The 23,649-nt window shown below is 39.0% G+C and overlaps 1 protein-coding gene across 3 annotated transcripts in view; it reads left to right on the top strand.

Annotated features, from left to right (window-relative positions):
• Positions 1–23,649, top strand: part of NOTCH2 (notch receptor 2) — a 216,215-nt gene that overhangs the window by 165,502 nt on the left and 27,064 nt on the right. For all 3 annotated transcript variants that reach the window (XM_069602391.1, XM_069602372.1, XM_069602382.1), the window contains 5 exons: positions 3,239–3,431; positions 4,762–4,907; positions 9,769–9,882; positions 20,809–20,928; positions 21,348–21,500. In XM_069602391.1, coding sequence (XP_069458492.1) covers positions 3,239–3,431; positions 4,762–4,907; positions 9,769–9,882; positions 20,809–20,928; positions 21,348–21,500 — 726 coding nt within the window. The remainder of the gene's footprint in view (positions 1–3,238; positions 3,432–4,761; positions 4,908–9,768; positions 9,883–20,808; positions 20,929–21,347; positions 21,501–23,649) is intronic.

The following is a 23,649-nucleotide window of genomic DNA, read 5'->3' as shown; positions in this document are numbered from 1 at the left end:
ACGTTCAGAAAAGTATGAGCGATGAAGGAAAACAGATGTTTAGAATCGGGGGAAAATGGGCAAAGGACATTGTTTTTCCAAAGAAGACATATAGATGGCCAACAGGTACAGGAAAAGATGCTCAGCATCACTAATCATTGGGAAAATGAAAATCAAAACCATAGTGAAATATCACGTCACACCTGAAAGATTGGTTGTTATCAAAAAGATAAGAGATAACAAATGTTTGTGAGGGTGTGGGAAAAGGGGAACTCTCATGCACTGTTGATCTGAATATAAAATGTTACAGTTATTAGGGAAAACAGTATGGCAGTTGTCAAAAAATTAAAAATTGAACTACCATAAGGTCCAGGAATTCTACAGTTGTGTATCTAAAGGAATTGAGATCAATATTTCAAGAGGAGTTTGTATTTGCACACACCCATGTTCATAGCAGCATTATTCACAATAGTCAAGATATCAAAACAACCAGAGTGTCCATCAAATGGATGAATGAGTAAAGGATACCTTGTATGTACAGAGTGGAATATAATTCAGCCATGAGAGAAGGGGAAATCCTGACATTTGTGACAACATGAATGGAACTTGAGGACATTAAGTGAGATGAATCAGGCAGTGAAAGACAAATACTGTATGGTATCACTTAATGCAGAATATTAAAAAGCCAAACTCGGGAAAGCAGAGAGTAGAATGCTGTCTATCAGGGTCTAGGCTGGGAGGGTAGCGGATTGGGGAGATATTGTTTAAGGGTGCAAATTTGCAACTACTAGATAAATAAGTTCTGATTGAATGCATAGCATAGTGATTATAGTCAGCAATACTGCATTATAAACTTTCAAATTGCTGAGAGAGTAGATCTTAATTGTTTTTACCACAAAAAGAAGTGATGGTTATGTGACATGATAGAAGTGTTCACTAACTGCGGAGGTAATCATATTGCAATATATAAAATATATCAAACCAACACATCATATACCTTAAACTTACACAATGTTATATGTCAATCATGTCTTAATTTTAAAATTAACAAAAAAACTTAGGGAATTTTTATTATCTTCATTTAACAAGGCAACTGAAAGAGCTTAATGTGTCCATGGTCTTAGCTAGTGGACTTCCCTGGTGGCTCAGATGGTAAAGTGTCTGTCTACAGTGCGAGAGACCCGGGTTCAATCCCTGGGTTGGGAAGATCCCCTGGAGAAGGAAATGGCAATCCACTCCAGTATATTGCCTGGAAAATCCCATGGACAGAGGAGCCTGGAAGGCTACAGGTCTTAGCTAGTGAGTCTCACTGTTAGGACTGTGAGTTCCCAGAAGGCAGGCACCTCCCTAATTGTCTTTTTAGCCAGCATTTTCTAAAACTGTGTAGCACTCAGGGAGCACTTAGAAAATATTGCTGAATGAATGACCAGCACTCAAATATGGAACCTCTGACATCCAACACTAGACTTTTGAGTCTGCACTGTACCATGCTTTCATTCATTAAATACTAATTTGTTAGGCATCAACCTACACGATAAGAAACATTGGCTAATTTCTCATTCAGTAGTTACTGAGCCCAGCAAGGTACATAGTCTTGTGCTGGGAGTTCATGAAATGCTGGGATTTCCGATGCTACTTAAAGGATGCGAATTTGCTAGTGAAGCAGCTGCGGTTCACCAGGTAGACTATACAAAGGGGCACTTAACCCTCTCAGCTAAAGATGACTTGAAACTTGATTCTGCTGAGAGCTTTAAAAGCAAATAAAGAAAATGTGAGAAGTGTGACTTCTGAGAATATTTTTCCCAAGAAAAGACAGAATTGAAAAAACTTTTTCATTACATTCTCCACAGGATTTCAGACAGAGGATAGTGCTGTAGTTGAAGACTTGTGGCTCTTATCTCGATGCCAGTGGCAAACATCTAAAAAAAAAAATCAGAAGTTGAAGCTAAGAAAGTAGTATTGTAGAATCGGTTATTAATGAAATACTTAAAAGAAAAACAGCAACTACTATCAGATTATGGGTTTTTTACCACACGAACCATCAATAATGGTTTAGAGAGAGTAGAGAGTGAAAAAATGTTAATACCCATACTTTAAAAGGGTGTGTATCTATTTCATTTGGAATTTCCTGTTCTAATTGTAGGGTTACTCTTTCTTAAATAAAAATGCCTGGTTTTATATGAATCAGAAAATTGTATTCTTTGAAATTTATAATTCCTTCATAGCAGTTACTTGTCACCACTCATTTACAGAATTATGGGTTATTTTAAAATTTTATATCATTTTGGAATATATAGTTAAATATCATTTATTCAAAACTTAAAGCAAAACTCATATGTAACTGGCATACTTTATTCCACTTTATAGCAGACATCTTTTCAAAGTCCAATCTTGGGTATGTTTTAGAGGAACATATACATTTCAATTTCATATATTCTGAACATTTACATTATAACGATGAAATAATAATTGTCTACATCAGAATTTCTCAAAATGTAGTATCTGAAACACCTACATTATTTAAAATGTTACTTTGAAGCAGTAAGGATCTTCTTTAAAAACAAGTACTTTTAGCAATCCTTGCACATTAAAATTTAAGAACTACTGATCTATATTGAGAGACCCTGAATTGTTTTCTCAGTGATCAGAGAACAATAAAATTATATTTAGGTTTCTCTTCTTCCTGAGCCAGAAAATAGATTAATACAATTATAAAAGTTAAAACAAATGGCTTTTCTTTTTAAGCAACTTAATCATTAATAGTGATTCAGTGTTAATCACTGAACATTCCTGTTAATTGAGATTTACCATATATAGAAATGTAAAAGATTGACTAACTCTTACGAGAATGAAGGCAGTAAACCAGCTGACAACAGTGACAAGAAAAGCTTGAGAGTTCTCCAAACAGCAGCAGTAAGAGGAGCAGCCAACTCTGGTTGCATTTGATGTTCTCTTTTTGAATATTTGATGCAAAGTTTCCCCATTTCTAAACTGGAGTGAAGAAACACATGTCGAAACACTACAACACCGTCCCAGTATTTTGTTAACTTTGTTAAATTATCAAAGTACAATGCTCTCTGCTCCTTCCTTGCGTGGCACTAAGTGCTATTGGATGTCTTATTCCTTAAGTCTTGACATTTGGTGCCCACAGCATTTTATAGTCTAGGCAGGTAAATGTATCTGCACGATAGAGCTCATGGTCCTGGGTCTATTCCCTAAGCATTTTGGATTTGACAGAAACTGTCCCCCTTCTCTACAGGGCAGAGATGTAACATTGACATTGATGAGTGTGCCTCCAATCCCTGTCGCAAGGGTGCAACGTGCATCAATGATGTGAACGGTTTCCGCTGTATCTGCCCTGAGGGGCCCCACCATCCCAGCTGCTACTCACAGGTGAACGAGTGCCTGAGCAATCCCTGTGTCCATGGAAACTGTACTGGGGGCCTCACTGGGTGAGTAGCTGTTGTGTATTCATCGTTTCTTATTGACCCATGTCGAGCCAGTTGAGTTTTAGTACTGGCCATACCCTGTAGCAGTTAGTCAGGACCTGAGCTGAGACTAGGCTGAAGAGTCTTCCAAGTCACCACTTTCTTCCCTGCCTTCCATGACTGAGTAGATGGAAAGTAAGGAGGAATGTTTCATTCCTCGTGTGGGTAGTCAGCACATGGGAGGAGTCCAGGGTTATTTTCTGAGTCTTTAGTTGTGCTTTTAGTACTAACTGCAAGATTGCGTTCTGAGGGATATTCTGTTTGACTTAACCTCCTGCTTAAAGAAAACCCAACTCTGTTTCATAATGATACCAGTGGGTACCACTGAAGTAGAGCTGGTCTCAGCTAGCTAGAATCTTGGCCCTGATGAAGTGTTCACAGCTGGCAAGCCCCTGAGAGTTGTGTAATGTGTTGGCAAGTAATTTTCTAGAATCACAGAGTGTGACGTTTGGTTCCATGAGATAGTCTTGTGCTCTTGCTATGCTTGCCAGAGGATGGGACTTTGGCCAAGACTTAGCATTTGCCATGCTTACAACAGGTGAAAGAGTGAAGAGTACATTTAGAGGTAAATGGGAAATTAAGTGATTTCTAAGCTAAATTAACTCAGTATTCCTGTTTCAGAGTATAGCAGCCTTCAAAGCATCCCAACCCATTTACTTTTTTTAAAAAAGAATCACCAGACAAGGAGGCTGTTATCTCCCGATATTACATTCTAAGTGCTAATGGTGTCCAAATTGTGAACAACATGCATACATTTCAGATACCTTCATTTTTGTTCCATTTCCTGCTCAGTACCCTTGGTGCTTTCTGGGGGCAGGGTTTCAGGTCAGAACAAACCACGTCTCAGAAGTCAAACATCCCAGGAGCTCTTCGGGGTCACTTGGAGTCTCTGATACTACCCTGCTTTCTGAGTATCTGTTTTACACCAGAAACAAGTGATCTAAGGTTTCTTTACATTTATTTAGCAGAAAAGAAACTGCAAATTTATCAATGTCAATGTGTCTTTCAGATTGTCCCAATTTGTTGTACCAGCCACTCTTTACATATGAAAGCCCACTATACTTACTTAATTTTTCCAGCATTTTTGTGGGCCAGAAAGCTGTGTTTACGAAATACTCCAGATGGGCCCACATGATTCACAAGGTAACCCAAGTGTAGGTTTGAAGAGGAACAGAAATGAGATTAGCCCACCCAGGAGCTCCTTGATCCTTCCTTTCTTCAGAATTTTGCATTTCAACTGTGACTTAATTGTACATTCATACCACAACTATAACTTATTTCTGTCTTCTTTCAGATACAAGTGCCTCTGTGATGCAGGCTGGGTTGGCATCAACTGTGAAGTGGACAAAAATGAATGTCTTTCTAATCCATGCCAGAATGGGGGAACTTGTGACAATCTGGTGAATGGATACAGGTGTACTTGCAAGAAGGGCTTTAAAGGTGACGCAGAAGTGCATATTTTTAAGTCCTTTTTCTGCCTTTTTGTTGGTACATACAGCTTGACTCACTTCTTTCTTTCCCCTTTTCCTACTCATTCATACAGCAACCTCAATTTGAGCACTTATTATTTATAGGGCAGTTGGAGAATAAAAACATAAATTTAAACATGGATTCTATTTTCAGACTAGCAGAGAGGTGAGCTCTTGAAACTACCATTTAAGGTGAGCAACTAGAGCTCCACTCATACAACTTTGGACATTTTAATTGGGTATTCTAATTGTAAGCTCCAGTGTAGGGAGAAATCAAAATATGCATAGAAACTAATGAAAATGAAAACACAACAACCCAAAACCTGTGGGACACTATAAAAGCAGTGCTAAGAGGAAAGTTCATAGCAATACAGGCATACCTCAAGAAACAAGAAAAAAGTCAAATAAATAACCTAACTCTACAACTAAAGCAACTAGAAAAGGAAGAGTTGGAGAACCCCAGAGTTAGTAGAAGGAAAGAAATCTTAAAAATTAGGGCAGAAATAAATGCAAAAGAAACAAAAGAGACCATAGCAAAAATCAACAAAGCCAAAAGCTGGTTCTTTGAAAGGATAAATAAAATTGACAAACCATTAGCCAGACTCATCAAGAAGCAAAGAGAGAAAAATCAAATCAATAAAATTAGAAATGAAAATGGGGAGATCACAACAGACAACACAGAAATACAAAGGATCATAAGAGACTACTATCAGCAGTTGTATGCCAATTAAATGGACAACGTGGAAGAAATGGACAAATTCTTAGAAAAGTACAATTTTCCAAAACTGAACCAGGATAAATAGAAAATCTTAACAGACCCATCACAAGCACGGAAATTGAAACGGTAATCAGAAATCTTCCAGCAAACAAAAGCCCAGGTCCAGACGGCTTCACAGCTGAATTCTACCAAAAATTTCGAGAAGAGCTAACACCTATCCTACTCAAACTCTTCCAGAAAATTGCAGAGGAAGGTAAACTTCCAAACTCATTCTATGAGGCCACCATCACCCTAATACCAAAACCTGACAAAGATGTCACAAAAAAAGAAAACTACAGGCCAATATCACTGATGAACATAGATGCAAAAATCCTCAACAAAATTCTAGCAATCAGAATCCAACAACACATTAAAAAGATCGTACACCATGACCAAGTGGGCTTTATCCCAGGGAGGCAAGGATTCTTCAATATCTGCAAATCAATCAATGTAATTCACCACATTAACAAATTGAAAAATAAAAACCATATGATTATCTCAATAGATGCAGAGAAGGCCTTTGACAAAATTCAACATCCATTTATGATAAAAACTCTCCAGAAAGCAGGAATAGAAGGAACATACCTCAACATAATAAAAGCTATCTATGACAAACCCACAGCAAACATTATCCTCAATGGTGAAAAACTGAAAGCATTTCCCCTAAAGTCAGGAACAAGACAAGGGTGTCCACTTTCACCACTACTATTCAACATAGTTCTGGAAGTTTTGGCCACAGCAATCAGAACAGAAAATGAAATAAAAGGAATCCAAATTGGAAAAGAAGAAGTAAAACTCTCACTGTTTGCAGATGACATGATCCTCTACATGGAAAACACTAAAGACTCCACCAGAAAATTACTAGAGCTAATCAATGAATATAGTAAAGTTGCAGGATATAAAATCAACACACAGAAATCCCTTGCATTCCTATACACGAATAATGAGAAAATAGAAAGAGAAATTAAGGAAACAATTCCATTCACCAGTGCAACGAAAAGAATAAAATACTTAGGAATATATCTACCTAAAGAAACTAAAGACCTATATATAGAAAACTATAAAACACTGATGAAAGAAATCAAAGAGGACACTAATAGATGGAGAAATATACCATGTTCATGGATCGGAAGAATCAATATAGTGAAAATGAGTATACTACCCAAAGCAATTTACAAATTCAATGCAATCCCTATCAAGCTATCAGCCACATTTTTCACAGAACTAGAACAAATAATTTCAAGATTTGTATGGAAATACAAAAAACCTCGAATAGCCAAAGCAATCTTGAGAAAGAAGAATGGAACTGGAGGAATCAACTTGCCTGACTTCAGGCTCTACTACAAAGCCACAGTCATCAAGACAGTATGGTACTGGCACAAAGACAGACATATAGATCAATGGAACAAAATAGAAAGCCCAGAGGTAAATCCACACACATATGGACACCTTATCTTTGCCAAAGGAGGCAAGAATATACAATGGAGTAAAGACAATCTCTTTAACAAGTGGTGCTGGGAAAACTGGTCAACCACTTGTAAAAGAATGAAACTAGATCACTTCCTAACACCGCACACAAAAATAAACTCAAAATGGATTAAAGATCTAAATGTAAGATCAGAAACTATAAAACTCCTAGAGGAGAACATAGGCAAAACGCTCTCAGACATAAATCACAGCAGGATCCTCTATGATCCACCTCCCAGAATTCTGGAAATAAAAGCAAAAATAAACAAATGGGATCTAATTAAAATTAAAAGCTTCTGCACAACAAAGGAAAATATAAGCAAGGTGAAAAGACAGCCTTCTGAATGGGAGAAAATAGTAGCAAATGAAGCAACTGACAAACAACTAATCTCAAAAATATACAAGCAACTTATGCAGCTCAATTCCAGAAAAATAAACGACCCAATCAAAAAATGGGCCAAAGAACTAAATAGACATTTCTCCAAAGAAGACATACGGATGGCTAACAAACACATGAAAAGATGCTCAACATCACTCATTGTTAGAGAAATGCAAATCAAAACCACAATGAGGTACCACTTCACACCAGTCAGAATGGCTGCGATCCAAAAATCTGCAAGCAATAAATGCTGGAGAGGGTGTGGAGAAAAGGGAACCCTCCTACACTGTTGGTGGGAATGCAAACTAGTACAGCCACTATGGAGAACAGTGTGGAGATTCCTTAAAAAATTGCAAATAGAACTACCTTATGACCCAGCAATCCCACTTCTGGGCATACACACCGAGGAAACCAGAATTGAAAGAGACACATGTACCCCAATGTTCATCACAGCACTGTTTATAATAGCCAGGACATGGAAACAACCTAGATGTCCATCAGCAGATGAATGGATAAGAAAGCTGTGGTACATATACACAACGGAGTATTACTCAGCGGTTAAAAATAATTCATTTGAATCAGTTCTGATGAGATGGATGAAACTGGAGCCGATTATACAGAGTGAAGTAAGCCAGAAAGAAAAACACCAATACAGTATACTAACACATATATATGGAATTTAGGAAGATGGCAATGACGACCCTGTATGCAAGACAGGGAAAGAGACACAGATGTGTATAACGGACTTTTGGACTCAGAGGGAGAGGGAGAGGGTGGGATGATTTGGGAGAATGACATTCTAACATGTATACTATCATGTAAGAATTGAATCGCCAGTCTATGTCTGACGCGGGATGCAGCATGCTTGGGGCTGGTGCATGGGGATGACCCAGAGAGATGTTATGGGGAGGGAGATGGGAGGGGGGTTCATGTTTGGGAACGCATGTAAGAATTAAAGATTTTAAAATTTAAAAAATAAAAAAAAAAGAGATATTGGTAGAAGAATGAAAATCTTGTTTTACTGTAATGGTAGCAATAATATCATGGGAGAATCCATGTATTTAAAACCTTTCCAACAAGTTCTATTAAACATTGAGATATTCTTAGATGATACATAGTCACCTATGACCTTCTGGAAAAATGCATAGTAGTGAGTATTGTGTAGAATCACTTTTTGAGTTGTCTCTGTTACATTTCTCCTGTCACTTTTTTCTTTAACCCTTGAGAGAGAAACCTGTGGGTAAATCATGCATATTTATACTCCTTGACCATATAGTCGTTTATTTCACAACTCAAAGTTGTGCCACGCTACTAGGATAGATCAATATATTTCAGGGTCACTTTATTTGATAACTTGACATTTTTCTAAGATCATATTTTAGTCATTAACTTTTTGTCATTCAGATATGTAACATCTGTAAAGATACAGATTTAAAAGCACTTTTATTCCTTTGTCTCTTTGAGACTTGCTGATTGACAAAATAAATATCAAAATAGTTCACAGTCATATGTCTAGTGATTAACAGAGTACAGTTTGAACTCAGACCTCTATACTCTTAAACCATTATTTTCTTTTTATACATGGCTATAGTTCCTCAGTTTTAAGACTCTGTGTCAGGCACTATTGCAGGTATAAAGGTGGTGGCATTTGGTAATATCCTGTCCCCATGAATGCTTCCTTACTTTTCTCTTTTTTCGTAGTGGGAGTAGATTTTGTGTCTTGGATCGGGGGAAGAGCTTTGTGACTTCAGAAAACACCACCACATTGATGGTAGATACTATGCATTTGAAAAAGTGGGCATAAATCAAGAAGCTTTGATTAACTGTTCAAATATTTTATCCCTTGATAATTTCTAGCCTATTTTTAAGCCCTGACCAGATACTTTGTATAGAAGCCTCTATTTAGATATAGCAGTAGCTTTTTACCCTAGTGAACTTCTTGGTCCATTATAGAGAAATTACCTGTATTTGGACATTCATTAAACTTTCAAGCTATTAGAATATATTGTTCTTCCATTCATGTTTTGATTAAGCAGTTTTACTGACTGACTATATGTCAGGGACTTTACACTGAAATGAATGAACAGGTGTTTCAGTGGCTTGAAGAAATTAATGCAGTTTCTGAGGTGTTTAATGTTTACCCCTGAGAGTATTGCTTAGTAATTGAGATATTGAGGAGGCTAACAGAAAGTTTCACTGTCTTTGATTTTCCCCCCTTTTTGTGTGCAGGCTATAACTGCCAGGTGAATATTGATGAATGTGCTTCGAATCCATGTCTGAACCAAGGAACCTGCTTTGATGATGTAAGCGGTTATACTTGCCACTGTGTGCTGCCGTACACAGGTGAGTTCTGGGGTCCAGGGGCTGGAAGGGATGCTCGGTCTTGTCTTGTTGTTCCAAACCTCGGAGTCTCAGAGATGGGGTCTATGGGGGCAGTGATGCTGCCCTGAGGAATCACTCCCTGATCACCTTTCCTGCCCTCACTGTCTAGGTCGTCCACTCTGAGAAAACACTGTGGCCTCTCTACATGGACGTGGGGATGCTTGTTTGCCTTTATTTTTTAGGGTTTGAAAAAAATTGTTTAATTATATGTGTCTTGAATTGATACATAGCTGATGGTTTAGTCATTATCTGAATGGACTATATGGCCTGTCCTCTTGGTCTTTGTTTTGCCAACACAACAGTTACCACTTATCGGTTCTTTACTAAATGCCAGACACTTTATATATTTTGGAGTATTTGCTCCAGTGCTCACAGTAATTCTATAGAGTAGAGGTTCCTATTCCTGTCACCATTTTATACATGAGGAAGCTGAGGCAAAGAGAGGTTACTTGCTGAAGGTCACATAGGTAAGTAGTAAATCTAGGATTTGTCCCTGAGTCTTTGAATCCAAAGCTTGTCCTCTTAACTGTCATTCCTCTCCTCACATTGATTGCCACTGCGTCCTCTGCAGAGAGGCACTGCCCCTTGGATGGCGATCACACACAGATGACACGGATGTGACTTCATTTCGTATCAGGTGACTTTGTTTCAGGTGGTGTTACAGGAGTGTGCTTGGACGTTTCCCTGTATTCTCCCGCCTCATTACTGCCATCTTGTGACTGGTTTTATTCGTGTGGCTCACTCGCCTCATGTCATTCATTTAATGGCTTTGCATGTTTCTCCAATGCCTTGCATGAGGCAGGAGCATGGCTGAGTTCTTACTCCCCGGAGTCTTGGCCTGTTGATAGTAGCTGTTGCTAGTGACTCTAGGCTGTTTAGAGTGGCCGGATGCATGACTGTTTTTCCTGAAAGACTTGATACTGCATTGCTGTCTTTGTCACCTCTTTAGAAGGAACATTCATGCAGACAAACTGCATTTAGCCATCCTGACTGAAAAAGTCAAAGTTATTGGAGATCCATAGCTATCCCCAGACAGTCTAAATAATGTCATTCCATAGCCATAGCAGTCACATTTGTTGGAACTGAGCAGATCATGTCATTTACAACCATAAAGACTGAGAATTGATGGTAGTAGGGAGATATAAGCAGGTGTCATTATGCTTTGACACATTATAGGCTTATCTGAATGTGACTAAAGTACATAGCTCATTGGGAAAATATTTGCCTTCTTGCTATTCAACAGTGTAAGAATATCTGACTATATGCTGGCTCTTGGTTTTTCTACATATTAGGATCTTATTAAAAAGAATTCACTATGTGTGACCTCTGGGAAATTATATTAGATATTACAGACTAAAATTTCAGTGCTGAGTGCTGCTAAGGGTTCTGAGTGTCATTGAATTTGGCCAGCATGAAGGGAGCTGAGCAACATTGCCTTTCCTTGTGAACCACTGTTCTGACCAGACATATTAAGAACTTGTTAGGGGAACTTCCCTGGTGATCCAGTGGTTAAAACTTCATATTCCAGTGCAGCGGAAACAGGGTTGATCCCTGGTTGGGAGCTAAGATCCCACTGCCTCATGGCCAAAAAGCCAAAACATAAAACAAAAGCAATTTTGTAACAAATTCAATAAAGACTTTAAAAATGGTCCACATTGGACTTCCCTGGTGGTCCAGCAGTTAAGAATCCATTTGCCAATGTGGGGGACACGAGTTTGATCCTTGGTCCAGGAAAATCTCACATGCCTCGAGGCAGCTAAGCCCATATGCTGCAACTTCTAAAGCCCATACGCATAGAGCCCGTGCCCCCCAACAGGAGAAGCCCTGCAGTGAAAAGCCTGCTATTCGCTGCAACTAGAGAGTAGCCCTTACTTGCCACAAGGCCTGTGTGCAGCAACAAAGACCCAGTGCACCCCAAAATAAATTAATTGTAAAAACAGTCCTGGGACTTCCCAGGTGGTACCAGTGGTAAAGAACTTGCCTGCCAGTGCAGGAGACATAAGAAACACAGGTTTGATCCCTGCATGGAGAAGATCCCTGAAGAAGGAAAGGCAACCCATTCCAGTATTCTTTCCTGGAGAATCCCATGAACAGAGAAGCCTGGTGGGCTACAGCCCATGGAGTTGCCAAGAGTTGGACACAACTGAAGCGACTTAGCAGTAGCACAAAAAATGGTCCACATCAAAAAGAACCTTTTAAGAAAAGAAAAAATGGTTAGGGACATTGATGAAAATTTGTGGTAATATTTTTTTCTTTTTGAATGCAAAGTTTTAAGATAAAATTTTAAATTGAGTTAATTGTAACTTGACCTTATTTATTTTGTTGCAATGTTGTATTAGTTTCAGATGTACACTATAGTGATTCAAATATTTAAAGATTATACTCCATTTAAAGTTACTATGAAATAATAGCTGAATTCCCTGTTCTGTATCCATGTGGATTATTTATTTTATGCCTAGTAGTTTCTCTCTCTCAATCCCCCACCTCTGCCTTTGCCCTCCCTCTTCCTTCTCCCGCTAGTAACCACGGTTTGTTCTCTATACCTGTAAGGCTGTTTCTATTTTATTATATTCATTTGTCTTGTTTTTTAGACTCCACAGATAAGTAATAACATACAGTATTTGCCTTTTCTGTCTGACTTGTTTCACTAATCCTAATACCCTCTAAGTCCATCCATGATGCAGATGGCAGAATTTCATTCTTTTTTATTTCTGAGTAATATTCGTGTGTGTGTGTGTGTGTGTGTGTGTGTGTGTGAGAGAGAGAGAGACAGAGAGAGAGAGAGTCACAGATCACATCTTTATCCCTTCATTTGTTGATGGATACTTAGGTTGCTTCCATAGCTTGGCTATGATAAATAACCTAATGCTGATTTGAATGGACTTCCCTGGTGGCTCAGACGGTAAAGCGTCTGTCTACAATGTGGGAGACGTGGGTTCGATACCTGGGTTGGGAAGATCCCCTGGAGAAGGAAATGGCAATCCACTCCAGGACTATGGTCTGGAAAATCCATTGAGATGCATATATCTTTTTGAATTAGTGTTTTCATTTTCTTCAGATGTATACCAAGGAGTGCAATTACTGGATCATATTTTAGTTCTGTTTTTAGCTTGAGTGACAGTTCACTATGATGGCTGTACTAGTTTACATTCCAACCAATAGCATTAAGAGTTTCCTTTTCTTCACATCTTTACCAGCATCTTTATTTGTATACTTTTTTGATGATAGACATTCTGACAATTGTGAGTTGTAATTTGACTTCCGAAACAACTTAATCTTCCTTTTTAAAAAAAGTTTTTATTGGAATATAGTTGATTTACAATGTGTAAGTTTGAGGTGTACAGCAACGTGAACTCTTTGTTTGTTTTTGAACTCTTTTTTTAGATTCTTTTTCCATATAGACCATTACAGATTATTGAATAGAATTTCCTGTGCTATATAATAGGTCCTTATACAGTAGTGTGTAGTCTCTAATCCATCTCTCCCCTCCTCTTGGTAACCATAGGGTTGATTTCTACATCTGTAACTCTGTTTCTGTTTTGTAACTAAGTTCATTTGTAAGCTTTTTTAGATACTAGCTATAAGTGATACCATGTGGTATTTGTCTTTGTCTGACTTATTTCACTCTGTACAACAATCTCTAGGTCTGTCTGTGTTGCTGCAAATGGCAAATGGCTTTATTTCATTCATCCTTAAGGCTGAATAATATTCCACTGCATATATATACCACATCTGTTTTATCCATTCCTCTGTTGATGGGCATTTAAGTTGCCTCAGCATTTTGGCTATTACAAATACTGATGCGTAAACACTGGGGTACATGTATCTTTTAGAATTACGATTTTCTATGGTTACATGCCCACGAGTGAAATTGCTGGACCATATGGTAGCTCTGTTTTTACTTTTTTAAGGAACCTCCATATTGTTCTCAATAGTGGCTGTACCATCTTACATTCTCACCAACAGTGTTGGAGTGTTCCATTTCTCCATACCCTCTCCAGCATTTATTGTTTGTAGATTTTTTGATGGTAGCCTTTCTGACAGGTGTGATGTGATGCCACATTATAGTTTTGATTTGTATGTCTCTAATAATTAGTGATGTTGAGCATCTTTCGATGTGCTTTTTTAGCCATCTATATGTCTTTAGAGAAATGTCTCTTTAGATCCTCTGCCCATTTTTTGATTGCAGTGGGATTTTTTTTTTCTTGTTTTCTTTTTTTGATTGAGATGTATAAGCTGTTTGTATGTTTTGGAAATTTGCCCTTGTCAGTTGCTTCATTTGCAAATATTTTTTCCCATTATGAGGGTTGTCTTTTCATTTTGTTTACTGCTTTCCTTTGCTGTGCAAAAGCTTTTAAGTTTAATTATGTCCCATTTGTTTTTGCTTTCAGTTTCATTATTCTGGGAAAGTGAAAGTGAAAGTCGCTCAGTTGTGTCCGACTTTTTGTGACCCCATGGACTATACAGTCCATGGAATTTTCCAGGCCAGAATACTGGAGTGGGTAGCCTTTCTCTTCTTCAGGAGATCTTCCCAACCCAAGGATGGAACCCAGGTCTCCCACATTGCAGGTGGATTCTTTACCAGCTGAGCCACAAGGGAAACCCAAGAATACTGGAGTGGGTAGCCTATTCCTTCTCCAGCAGATCTTCCTGACCCAGGAATTGAACCAGGGTCTCCTGCATTGCAGGCGGATTCTTTACCAACTGAGCTATTAGGGAAGCCTTACTCTAGGAGGTGGATCAAAAAAATCTTGCTGTGATTTATGTCAAAGAGTGTTCTTCCTATGTTTTCCTCTAAAAGTTTTATAGTATCCGGCCTTACACTTAGGTCTTTAATCCATGTTGAGTTTATGTATAATGTTGGGAGTGTTCTAATTTCATTTGTTTACATGTAGCTGTCCAGTTTTCGCAGCACCACATATTGATGAGACTGTCTTTTCTCCGTTGTATATTCTTGCCTCCTTTGTCATAGATTTGGTGACACTAGTGTGTGGGTTTATTTCTGGGCTTTCTGTCCTGTTCCATTGATCTATATTTCTGGTTTTGTGCCAGTACCATACTGTTTTGATAACTGTAGCTTTGTAGTATAGTCTGAAGTCAGGAAACCTGATTCCTCCAGTTCCATTTTTCATTCTCAAGATTGCTTTGGCTATTTGTGGTGTTTTGTGTTTCCATGCAAACTGTAAATTTTTTAGTTCTAATTCTGTGAAAAATGCCATGGGTAATTTGATAGGGATTGCATTGAATTTGTTGATTGCCTTGGGTAAAATAGTAATTTCCCAGTCGAAGAACATGGTATATCTCTCCATCTGTTTGTGTCATCTTTGATTCCTTTCATCAATATTTATAGTTTTCTGCATACAAGTGTTTTGCCTCCTTAGATACGTTTATTCTTAGGTACTTTATTCTTTCTAATATAATGGTAGATGGGATTGTTTCCTTGATAATGTTTCTGAGCTTTCTTGTTAGTGTCTAGAAATACATATTTCTGTGTATTAATTTTGTATCCTGTAACTTTACCAGATTCATTGATGAGCTATAATAGTTTTCTGATAGTGTCTTTAGGGTTTCTTTATGTATCATATCATGTTACCTGCAAACAGTGACAGTTTTACTTCTTTTTTTTTAGTTTTGGTTCCTTTTATTTCTTCTCTGATTGCTGTGGCTAGAACTTCCAAAACTATGTTGAATAAAAATGGCGAGAGGACATCCTTGTCTTATTCCTGATTTTAGAGGAGATGCTTTCAGTTTTTCACCATTGAGAATGATTTTTGCTGTGGGTTTGGTGTATATAGCTTTTATTATGTTGAGGTGGATTCCCGTTATGCCCACTTTCTGGAGAGTTTTTGTCAAAGGAATGTTGAATTTTGTCAGAAGCTTTTTCTGCAGCTATTGAGATAATCTTTGGCTTTTATTCTTCAATTTGTTGATGTGGAGTATCATATTGATTTGCGGATATTGAAAAATCCTTGCATCCCTGGGATAAATCCCATCTGGTCCTGGAGTTTTGTTTGTTGAAAGATTTTTAATCACAGTTTCAATTTCAGTTCTTGTGATTGGTCTGTTTATATTTTTTGTTTCTCCTTGGCTCATTCTTGGAAGCGTGTTCCTCTTTATGAATTTGCGCCTCTGTTTTAGGTTGCTCATTTTATGGGTGTATCGTTTCTTGTAGTAGTCTTTTATGATCCTCTGCATTTCTGTGGTGTTCGTTGTAACTTCTTTTTTTTCATTTCTGTCTTATTGATTTGAGTCCTCTTTCTTCTTGATGACTCTGACTAAAGGTTTATCAATTTTGTTTATCTTCGCAGAGAGCCAGCTTTTAGTTTCACTGATTTTTGCTGTTGTTTTCTTTGTCTCTATTTCATTTGTTTTTTTGTCTGATCTTTATGATTTCTTTCCTTCTACTTACTTGGGAGTTTATCTGTTCTTCTTTCTCTAGTTACCTTGTGTTGTGTTTGGAAAAGATGCTGGATATGATTTCCGTTTTTTTTAAATATACTGAGGTTTGATTTGTGACTGAAGTTGCTATCTATCCTGGAGAATGTCCCCTGTGCACTTGAGAAGAAAGTGTGTTCTGATGCTTTTAGATGGAATGTCCTGTAAATATCAATTAAGTCTATCTGGTCCAATGTGCCATTTAAGGCTTATGTTTACTTATTAATTTTCTATTTGGATGATCTGTCCATTGGTGTAATGGGTGTTACAGTTCCCCACCATTATTGTGTTACTGGCAATTTCTGCTTTTATGGCTGTTAGCATTTGCTTTGTATCCTGAAGTGCTCCTATATTGGGTGCCTATATATTTGCAATTGTTATGTCATCTTGGATTGATCCCTTAATCATTATGTAGTGTCCTTCCTTGTCTTTTGTACCAGTCTTTATTTACAGACTGTTTTGTCTGATATAAGGTTGCTACCCTAGCTTTCTTTTGATTTCCATTTGCGTGTAATATCTTTCTTCATCCCATTGCTTTTATTCTGTGTGTGTGTCCTTAGGTCTGAAGTGGGTCTCTTGCAGACAGCATATATGTGGGTCTTGTTTTTGCTGCCATTCAGCCAGTCTGTGGCTTTTGGTTGAAGCATTTAATCCATTTACGTAAATATTGATATGTATATTCCTATTGCCATTTTTTTAATTTGAGGGGTGTTTTTTTAGGTCCTTTTTTTCCCTTTCCTCTTTTGTTCTCTTCTCTTGTGTTTCCTGCCTAGAGAATTAATTTCCCTTAGTATTTGTTGTAAAGCTGGTTTGGTAGTGCTGAATTCTCTTAGTTTTTGCTTGTCTGTAAAGCTTTTGAGTCTCTATCAAATTGGAATGAGAACCTTGCTGGGTATTCTTGATTGTAGGTTTTTCCCTTTTGTCACTTTAAATATATCATGCCACTCCCTTCTGGCCTGCAGAATTTTTGCTCAAAAAATCAGCTTATGGGGATCGGGATTCCCTTATATGTTATTTGTTGTTTTTCCCTTGTTGCTTTAAATACTTTTTATTTGTATTTGATTTTTGTTAGTTTGATTAATGTGTGTCTTGGCAAGTTTCTCTTTGGGTTTATCCTTAATTGGACTGTCTGTGCTTCCTGGACTTAGGTGACCACTTTCTTTTTCATTTTAGGGAAGATTTCAACTCTAATCTCTTCAAATATTTTCTCAGGTTCTTTCTCTTTTTCTTCTTTTTAGACCCCTATAATTTAAATATTGGTGCATTTAATGTTTTCCCAGAGGTCTGAGACTGTCTTCATGTCTTTACAAAAAAAATATTACTTATATATTTCATATTGACATTTTTTGTCCACACCCTGCAGCATGCAGGATCCTGGTTTCCCAAGCAGAGATTGGATCTTTGGCCCCCTGCAGTGGAAGTGTGGAGTCTTAACCACTGGGCTGCCAGGAAAGTCCCTGTCCTCATTTCTTTTCATTCTTTTTTCTTTGCTCTGTTTCACCACAGAGATTTCCACCGTCCTGTCTTCCAGGTTACTTATCCCTTCTTCTGCCTCAGCTCTTCTGCTGGCGATTCATTCTAGTGTATTTTTCATCTCAGTCCTTGTGTTCCTCTCTATTTGTGTGTTCTTTAGTTCTCCCAGGTCTTTGTTGAACATTTCTTGTATCTTCTTGATCTGTGCCTCCATTCTTTTTCTGAGATCTTGGATCATCTTTACTATCATTATTCTGGCTTCTTTTTCAGGTAGATTGCCTAACTCCTCTTTATTTAGTTGTTCTTTCAGATTTTTATTTTGCTCTTCCATCTGCTAGATGTTTCTTTGTCTTTTCATTTTGTCAGACTTACTGTGTTTGTGGTCTCTTTTCTGCAAGTAGCAGGATCATAATTCCTCTTGCTTCTGGTGTCTGCCCCCCATTGGGTTAGGTTGGTCCAGAAGCTTGTGCTGTTATCCCCTTGAAAGGGAGTTTGATTGATGTTGTGACTAGAGCCTGCACTGGATATTGAGCAGGGCCTCCCCTTGCTCTGTGGTTGTCACTGCCCTGTTAGAGACAGGACCTGCTCTCTATTTGTTGGAGTAGAAGCCCCTAGATCTGTTTCTTAGCTGTGTTTCTGATTTGTGGTATGAGGATTGGAGCATTTCCACTGGAGAGAAGCCACTGAGTATTCTTTCTCTGGGGCTGTTCACCTGTGAATGTGCTCTGTTGTGTCCCTTTTTGCCTGTTGTATGGGCTCACAAAGTACAGTATTCTTGGCACTGCACTCTGCCCAGGTAGGAGGGTGCTGGGTAGGGATTGGAACATGGGTACCCTTCAGGTGGCGATAGGGGTGAGCTGGTCACATAGTTTGAGGAGGGGGAACAGAGGAGGCAGTGACAGGGATGTGCAAGCCAGCTCCGCTAGGAGCCCTCCCTAGTGCTCTGGAGGCAGGGGTTGGTGTATGAGGAGAGAGCCTGCAATGGCAACCCCACCCCTTGTGCATTACTCAACAATGGAGCTTCATTTCTGTGGTTGTCCAGGCTTCCTCCACGAGCATTCTCAGTTGCAGAGTTCTGCAATCCCAGCCTCTCAGGTTGTCTCCTCACAGCCATGTTTTGCCAAAAGTTAAAATTTCACCTTAGGTTCAAAACATTCGTTAACAAAAGAAACCACTTGTTATACACAAATAAATAATTTCAATAACTAATAGAGAATTACCTATCTTACTTTTAACAAACAATCATTAAAAGAAAAGAAAAGTAGAACAGTAACAGTCCATATGTCACCAAATTGGGTTTTGACTGATATCTATCCAGACTCAGACAGTGCTGGGAAGTCCTGTGTGACAGCAGTCTGGAGCCCCAGTTGGGAAAAGGTCCCAGGCAGTGCATCTGCTCCATAGGTGAGACTTCAGAATTGTAGGTTGGGGGTTCCTGCTTTTAATCCCAGGCCACGAACTGATATTGTCATCAGTCTGAGAGCAGATTGCAGCTCTGGTTTAATCTTTTTTTTTTTTTTTTTTTTACGGTGCCATTTGTTTTGTCTTGTAAATCTTGGAATGTTATTAAGCCCCTGGTATGGTTGGCCAGACCCCCTCCAGGGGCTCAACAATTCCAGGACCTGCCCCCTTCTCATCTGTGGTGCCATGCAACTCGCACTCACCGCAGGAAGGTAGCCCAGGCAGTGTCCAGGCAGGTCAGAAGCGAGGTCAGAAGCCTGCTTGAACAAGACAAGACTACTTCCATTTAATTTCCCTGACAAACCAACAGCAGGCCCCTCCCCGGATCTGCTCTCCAAACCCCACGTTCCAGCTCCCAGCATCCATGCTCACTGGCAAACACCTGTCTCAGGCTGGGGCGTGCAGGGCCAGGGCATGGACCATCGGTGTCGGTCTCACTGTCCTGCCTGTCACAGACCAGCTACTGGGCTATCCTCTGGACCCCCAGGCTCCCCTCTGCTCCAGCTCATCTCCCTGGTGATAAGAGGCCTTCCCCAGATGCAGGGACCTCTCCGTACCTTCATCTCCCCACGAGGGGTGCAGGTACCATCCTGCTTCCTCTCCTCTTCCTTTGCCTTCTTTTTTTCACCCTACCCATTATGTGGGGATCTTTCTTGTCCTTTTAGGTGTCCAAGATCCTCTGCTAGTGTTCAGCAGGTGCTGTGTGGGAACTGCTTCACGTGTAGATGTATTCTTGATACATTTGTGGGGAGAGAGAAAAACTCCATGTCCTCCTACTCCTCCACCATCTTGGAAAAAGCCCATCTCCCTTTTAATAAAAGTATTCTTTTAATTTTTTTCTGAAATCTCATATTCAGTATACTAAGGTAGGAAATGTTGGTGGGCAACTATTAATGTCATGTTTTGATGTTGAAATAAGGAGAGATGTTACCAGACAATTGGTATAACTTCACTGGGTTCCGCCTCTGATGGCCTTCTGATCAACCCCATTGCCTTCTGGAACAGGCCTACAGAGGTTTAAGAATAGGAGGCTGTGTTGTTAACTCTGCAAGGTGGATCTATGTTGCTAAGCTCCAGCTGAATCTTAGCTACGAAGATGCAAAAACTCTCACACCTGATTGATGTCAGTTTCTAAATCCACATAACCACTTGTGATAATAACGTGAAGATAACAGGAGCCCAGCAGTTGTTGAGCACTTACTCCCTGTGCTGGGCCCTATGCTAATAAGAACTTTGTAAACATTTTTTCATTTAATCCACAAAAAGCCTCTATGAGTTACATACCATCCTAATTCCCATCTTGTTTATGTGGAAGCTCAGAGAATGTAACTTGCCTGAGATCACACTGTGAGTTGTCACATAAGATCCAAGACACAAAGGTCCGTAGGTCTCTCAGATCCCGAAACTAATTCATTACGTTAGATCTGAATTCGGAAAGCATCCTTTGGTGTAGAATTTGGGGAAATCTCAGTTCCTTGGACTTTTTCTCTATAATAAACTCTGTCATTTGATTTACAGGCAAGAACTGTCAGACCATATTGGCTCCCTGTTCCCCAAACCCGTGTGAGAATGCTGGTGTTTGCAAAGAGGCACCAAATTTTGAGAGTTACTCCTGCCTGTGTGCTCCTGGCTGGCAAGGTAACAGCGTCGGAATGTAGAAACCAAGAGCATTTAACAGAGTGATCTGGTTATTTGATGACATGGAGAATCTATCTTTTGAGGCTTGCCGTTTTTTGTCAAGAACACAGGCCTTGTATAAAAGCTGAAGCGGCTAAGGAATGTTTTAGAGTTTCCATTTTACGTGTCTTTGCTGCCCCCTGGTGGCTAGAAGACTCCAACCAGAGTCTGAAACTATGATGTTCTATGTAGAATTTTAGCATCTGGGTGGCAACTTGTTGGGGGAACAGAAACCTGAAGGGACTTCCCAAAACAGGAGGCCAAACAGGATATCCTTGCAGTAGCCCCACCTACCCCAGCTAAAGCTCAGCCCCCACATAAATTTCTGCGTGGGAATCGATTTCCAAAGACTGGACTGTTCATTGCCCCTTTGTTTGCAGGTCAGCGGTGTACCATCGACATTGATGAGTGTGTGTCCAAGCCCTGCATGAACCACGGTCTCTGCCATAACACCCAGGGCAGCTACATGTGCGAATGTCCTCCAGGCTTCAGCGGCATGGACTGTGAGGAGGACATTGATGACTGCCTTGCCAGTGAGTGCGCCAGCCTGCTCCTGAGCCCCTAGGGGAGAGCAGAGCCAAGGGGGCAGAGGAGGACCTGGCGGGGCACTTGCCTCGGTGCTGAGGCTGGCCATCCGACAGTGTATCACCTGTCTTTAATCTTCGCATTTTAAAAAGCTTCATTTTGAAGCTAGTGGCTTTAGGAGTTAATACACGGGAGTCACTTTTAAGCATTGCCTTACTAAATTTTGTACATTGTCAAAGTGGGGACAATGCTATGAAAGCTTCTAATAAAAAGCAGATCTCTTGAAGTATAATTAAGTATACAACACACTGCCAGTATTTAAATGAACCAGTCCAGTAAGTTTTGACATATGACAACTCAAAACAGTATTTAAGATACTGATCACATTCATCCCCCTGAATGTATTTCATCTCTTGTAACTTAACCCTCCTTTCTACTTTCCTGTCTCAGACAACTAGGGATCTACCTCTGTCACTTTAGATTTGTGTGAATTTTTTTACAATTTTATTTTTCTCTGAGAGCTCTACTTGGCACTGTACATCTTAGGGGAATCTTTTCATTCTGACTGGTATGAATGTGAACTGTGCTCAGCCTAGTATAAACTTTAGGGATTGTTCTGCCTACTTCTTTCTAGTGGTTCTTTACCCAGCTTTAGCAGTTTCAACACTTGAATGTGATGTACTTATCAGTACAGGCATCTCTCAATGTCTGAGGGTATTGGTTCTAGGACCCCCTGTGGATACTAAAATTTGCAGATGCTCAAGTCCCTTTTATAAAATAGTGTAGTATTTGCATATAACCTATGCACATCCTCTTGTATACTTTAAATCATTTCTTAATTACTTGTAATACCTAATGCAATGTAAGTGCTATGTAAATATTTGCTGGTACATGGCAAATTCAAGTTTAGCCTTTTGGAACTTCCTGGGATTTAAAAAAAATTTTTTTTCTGTCCTTGGTTGGTTGAACCCATGATTGTGGAACACATGAAAATGGGGGACCGCTTGTATTCAGTTACTGGTGTGGTGATTAAATCATTAAACTTCAAACGAGCTTATGATAGTGCATCCAGAATAATGGCATCTTATTCACAGCATATATCATTTCAGATTATCATATGGATGGCACTATACTAGGGGCTGACAGTGCCAATATAAATAAAAGCTTACATTTATGAAACTCATAATCTCTCAGGAAATAAAGACAGTTAGACAGATAATTCCAACATTATATGACTAATGGTGAAAAAAACATGTTCAGGGTACAACTGATGGAGAAATTTAAGGGAGTGGGATCAAACTATTTGGATTCTTTTCCCACATTAATTAGTATATCAATCGAATTTCTACTATTTAAACATTTTTTCCTATTTGAAGTAGGACTAACAATATTTGCAACTAATTTAAAATTACTCAGTGAATTACTGTGAGTTGCTTGAAAGGTGCTATGGAAGTTACAGTAGCTGTGTAGTCTAGAGTTGTTCCAGTAGAGACTGCAAATGAGCCTTAGAATGAAATTAGCCTAATAGATGACTAAGGTATAAATATCTCTCTTATAAAATAAGGGCTGCATTACCCACCTGGTGTTTAGTTTTCTCTTTATGTTTATGACCTGTCTTGTAATTGTATTTCAAGTTCCTTAAGACCAGGAGCCACATCTGACTTTTCTTGCTCCGATTCGAGTGCCGTCTGTGTTGCAGAGGACTGTGCTCTGATAATAGCTCAAAATTTCTTGACTAACTGCTGTGGCTGTAAAGTGTTCTCTAAGATCAAACGACGTGATGTTTAAAATTTAAAAATGCTCGTTTCCTAGTTGTGTGTAAATCTAAAAAACAACAAACAAAAACAAGAAAGGAAAGGAGAAAGGGAAGAAAGGAAGAGAGGAAGGGAGAAGAAAAGGTTGACCAGCACAAGGGGACTAATTGATATCTATCCCATCCCTGGTATAATGAGTATTAATTTTGCAAAACAGTGATGCATGTAAAGTTCTTTCCAGCTATTAAACAGACTCTTACTAAGAATCTCAGGCAGGTGTTACTACATTCATTTTTGTAAATGGAGGAGTCAGGGCAAAATAGATGTGAAGAAAAGTCAGAATTGTTACTGTTGTTAGTGTGGCTCAGTTCAGGCTACTCACCTGTATGACTCTAAGGTTAAA

Source organism: Ovis canadensis, chromosome 1 (assembly GCF_042477335.2).
Source record: "Ovis canadensis isolate MfBH-ARS-UI-01 breed Bighorn chromosome 1, ARS-UI_OviCan_v2, whole genome shotgun sequence".
NCBI classification, from domain to species: Eukaryota; Metazoa; Chordata; class Mammalia; order Artiodactyla; family Bovidae; genus Ovis; species Ovis canadensis.
The sequence above is the reverse complement of the archived record's forward strand: the minus strand, read 5'-3'. Positions and strand labels throughout refer to the sequence as shown.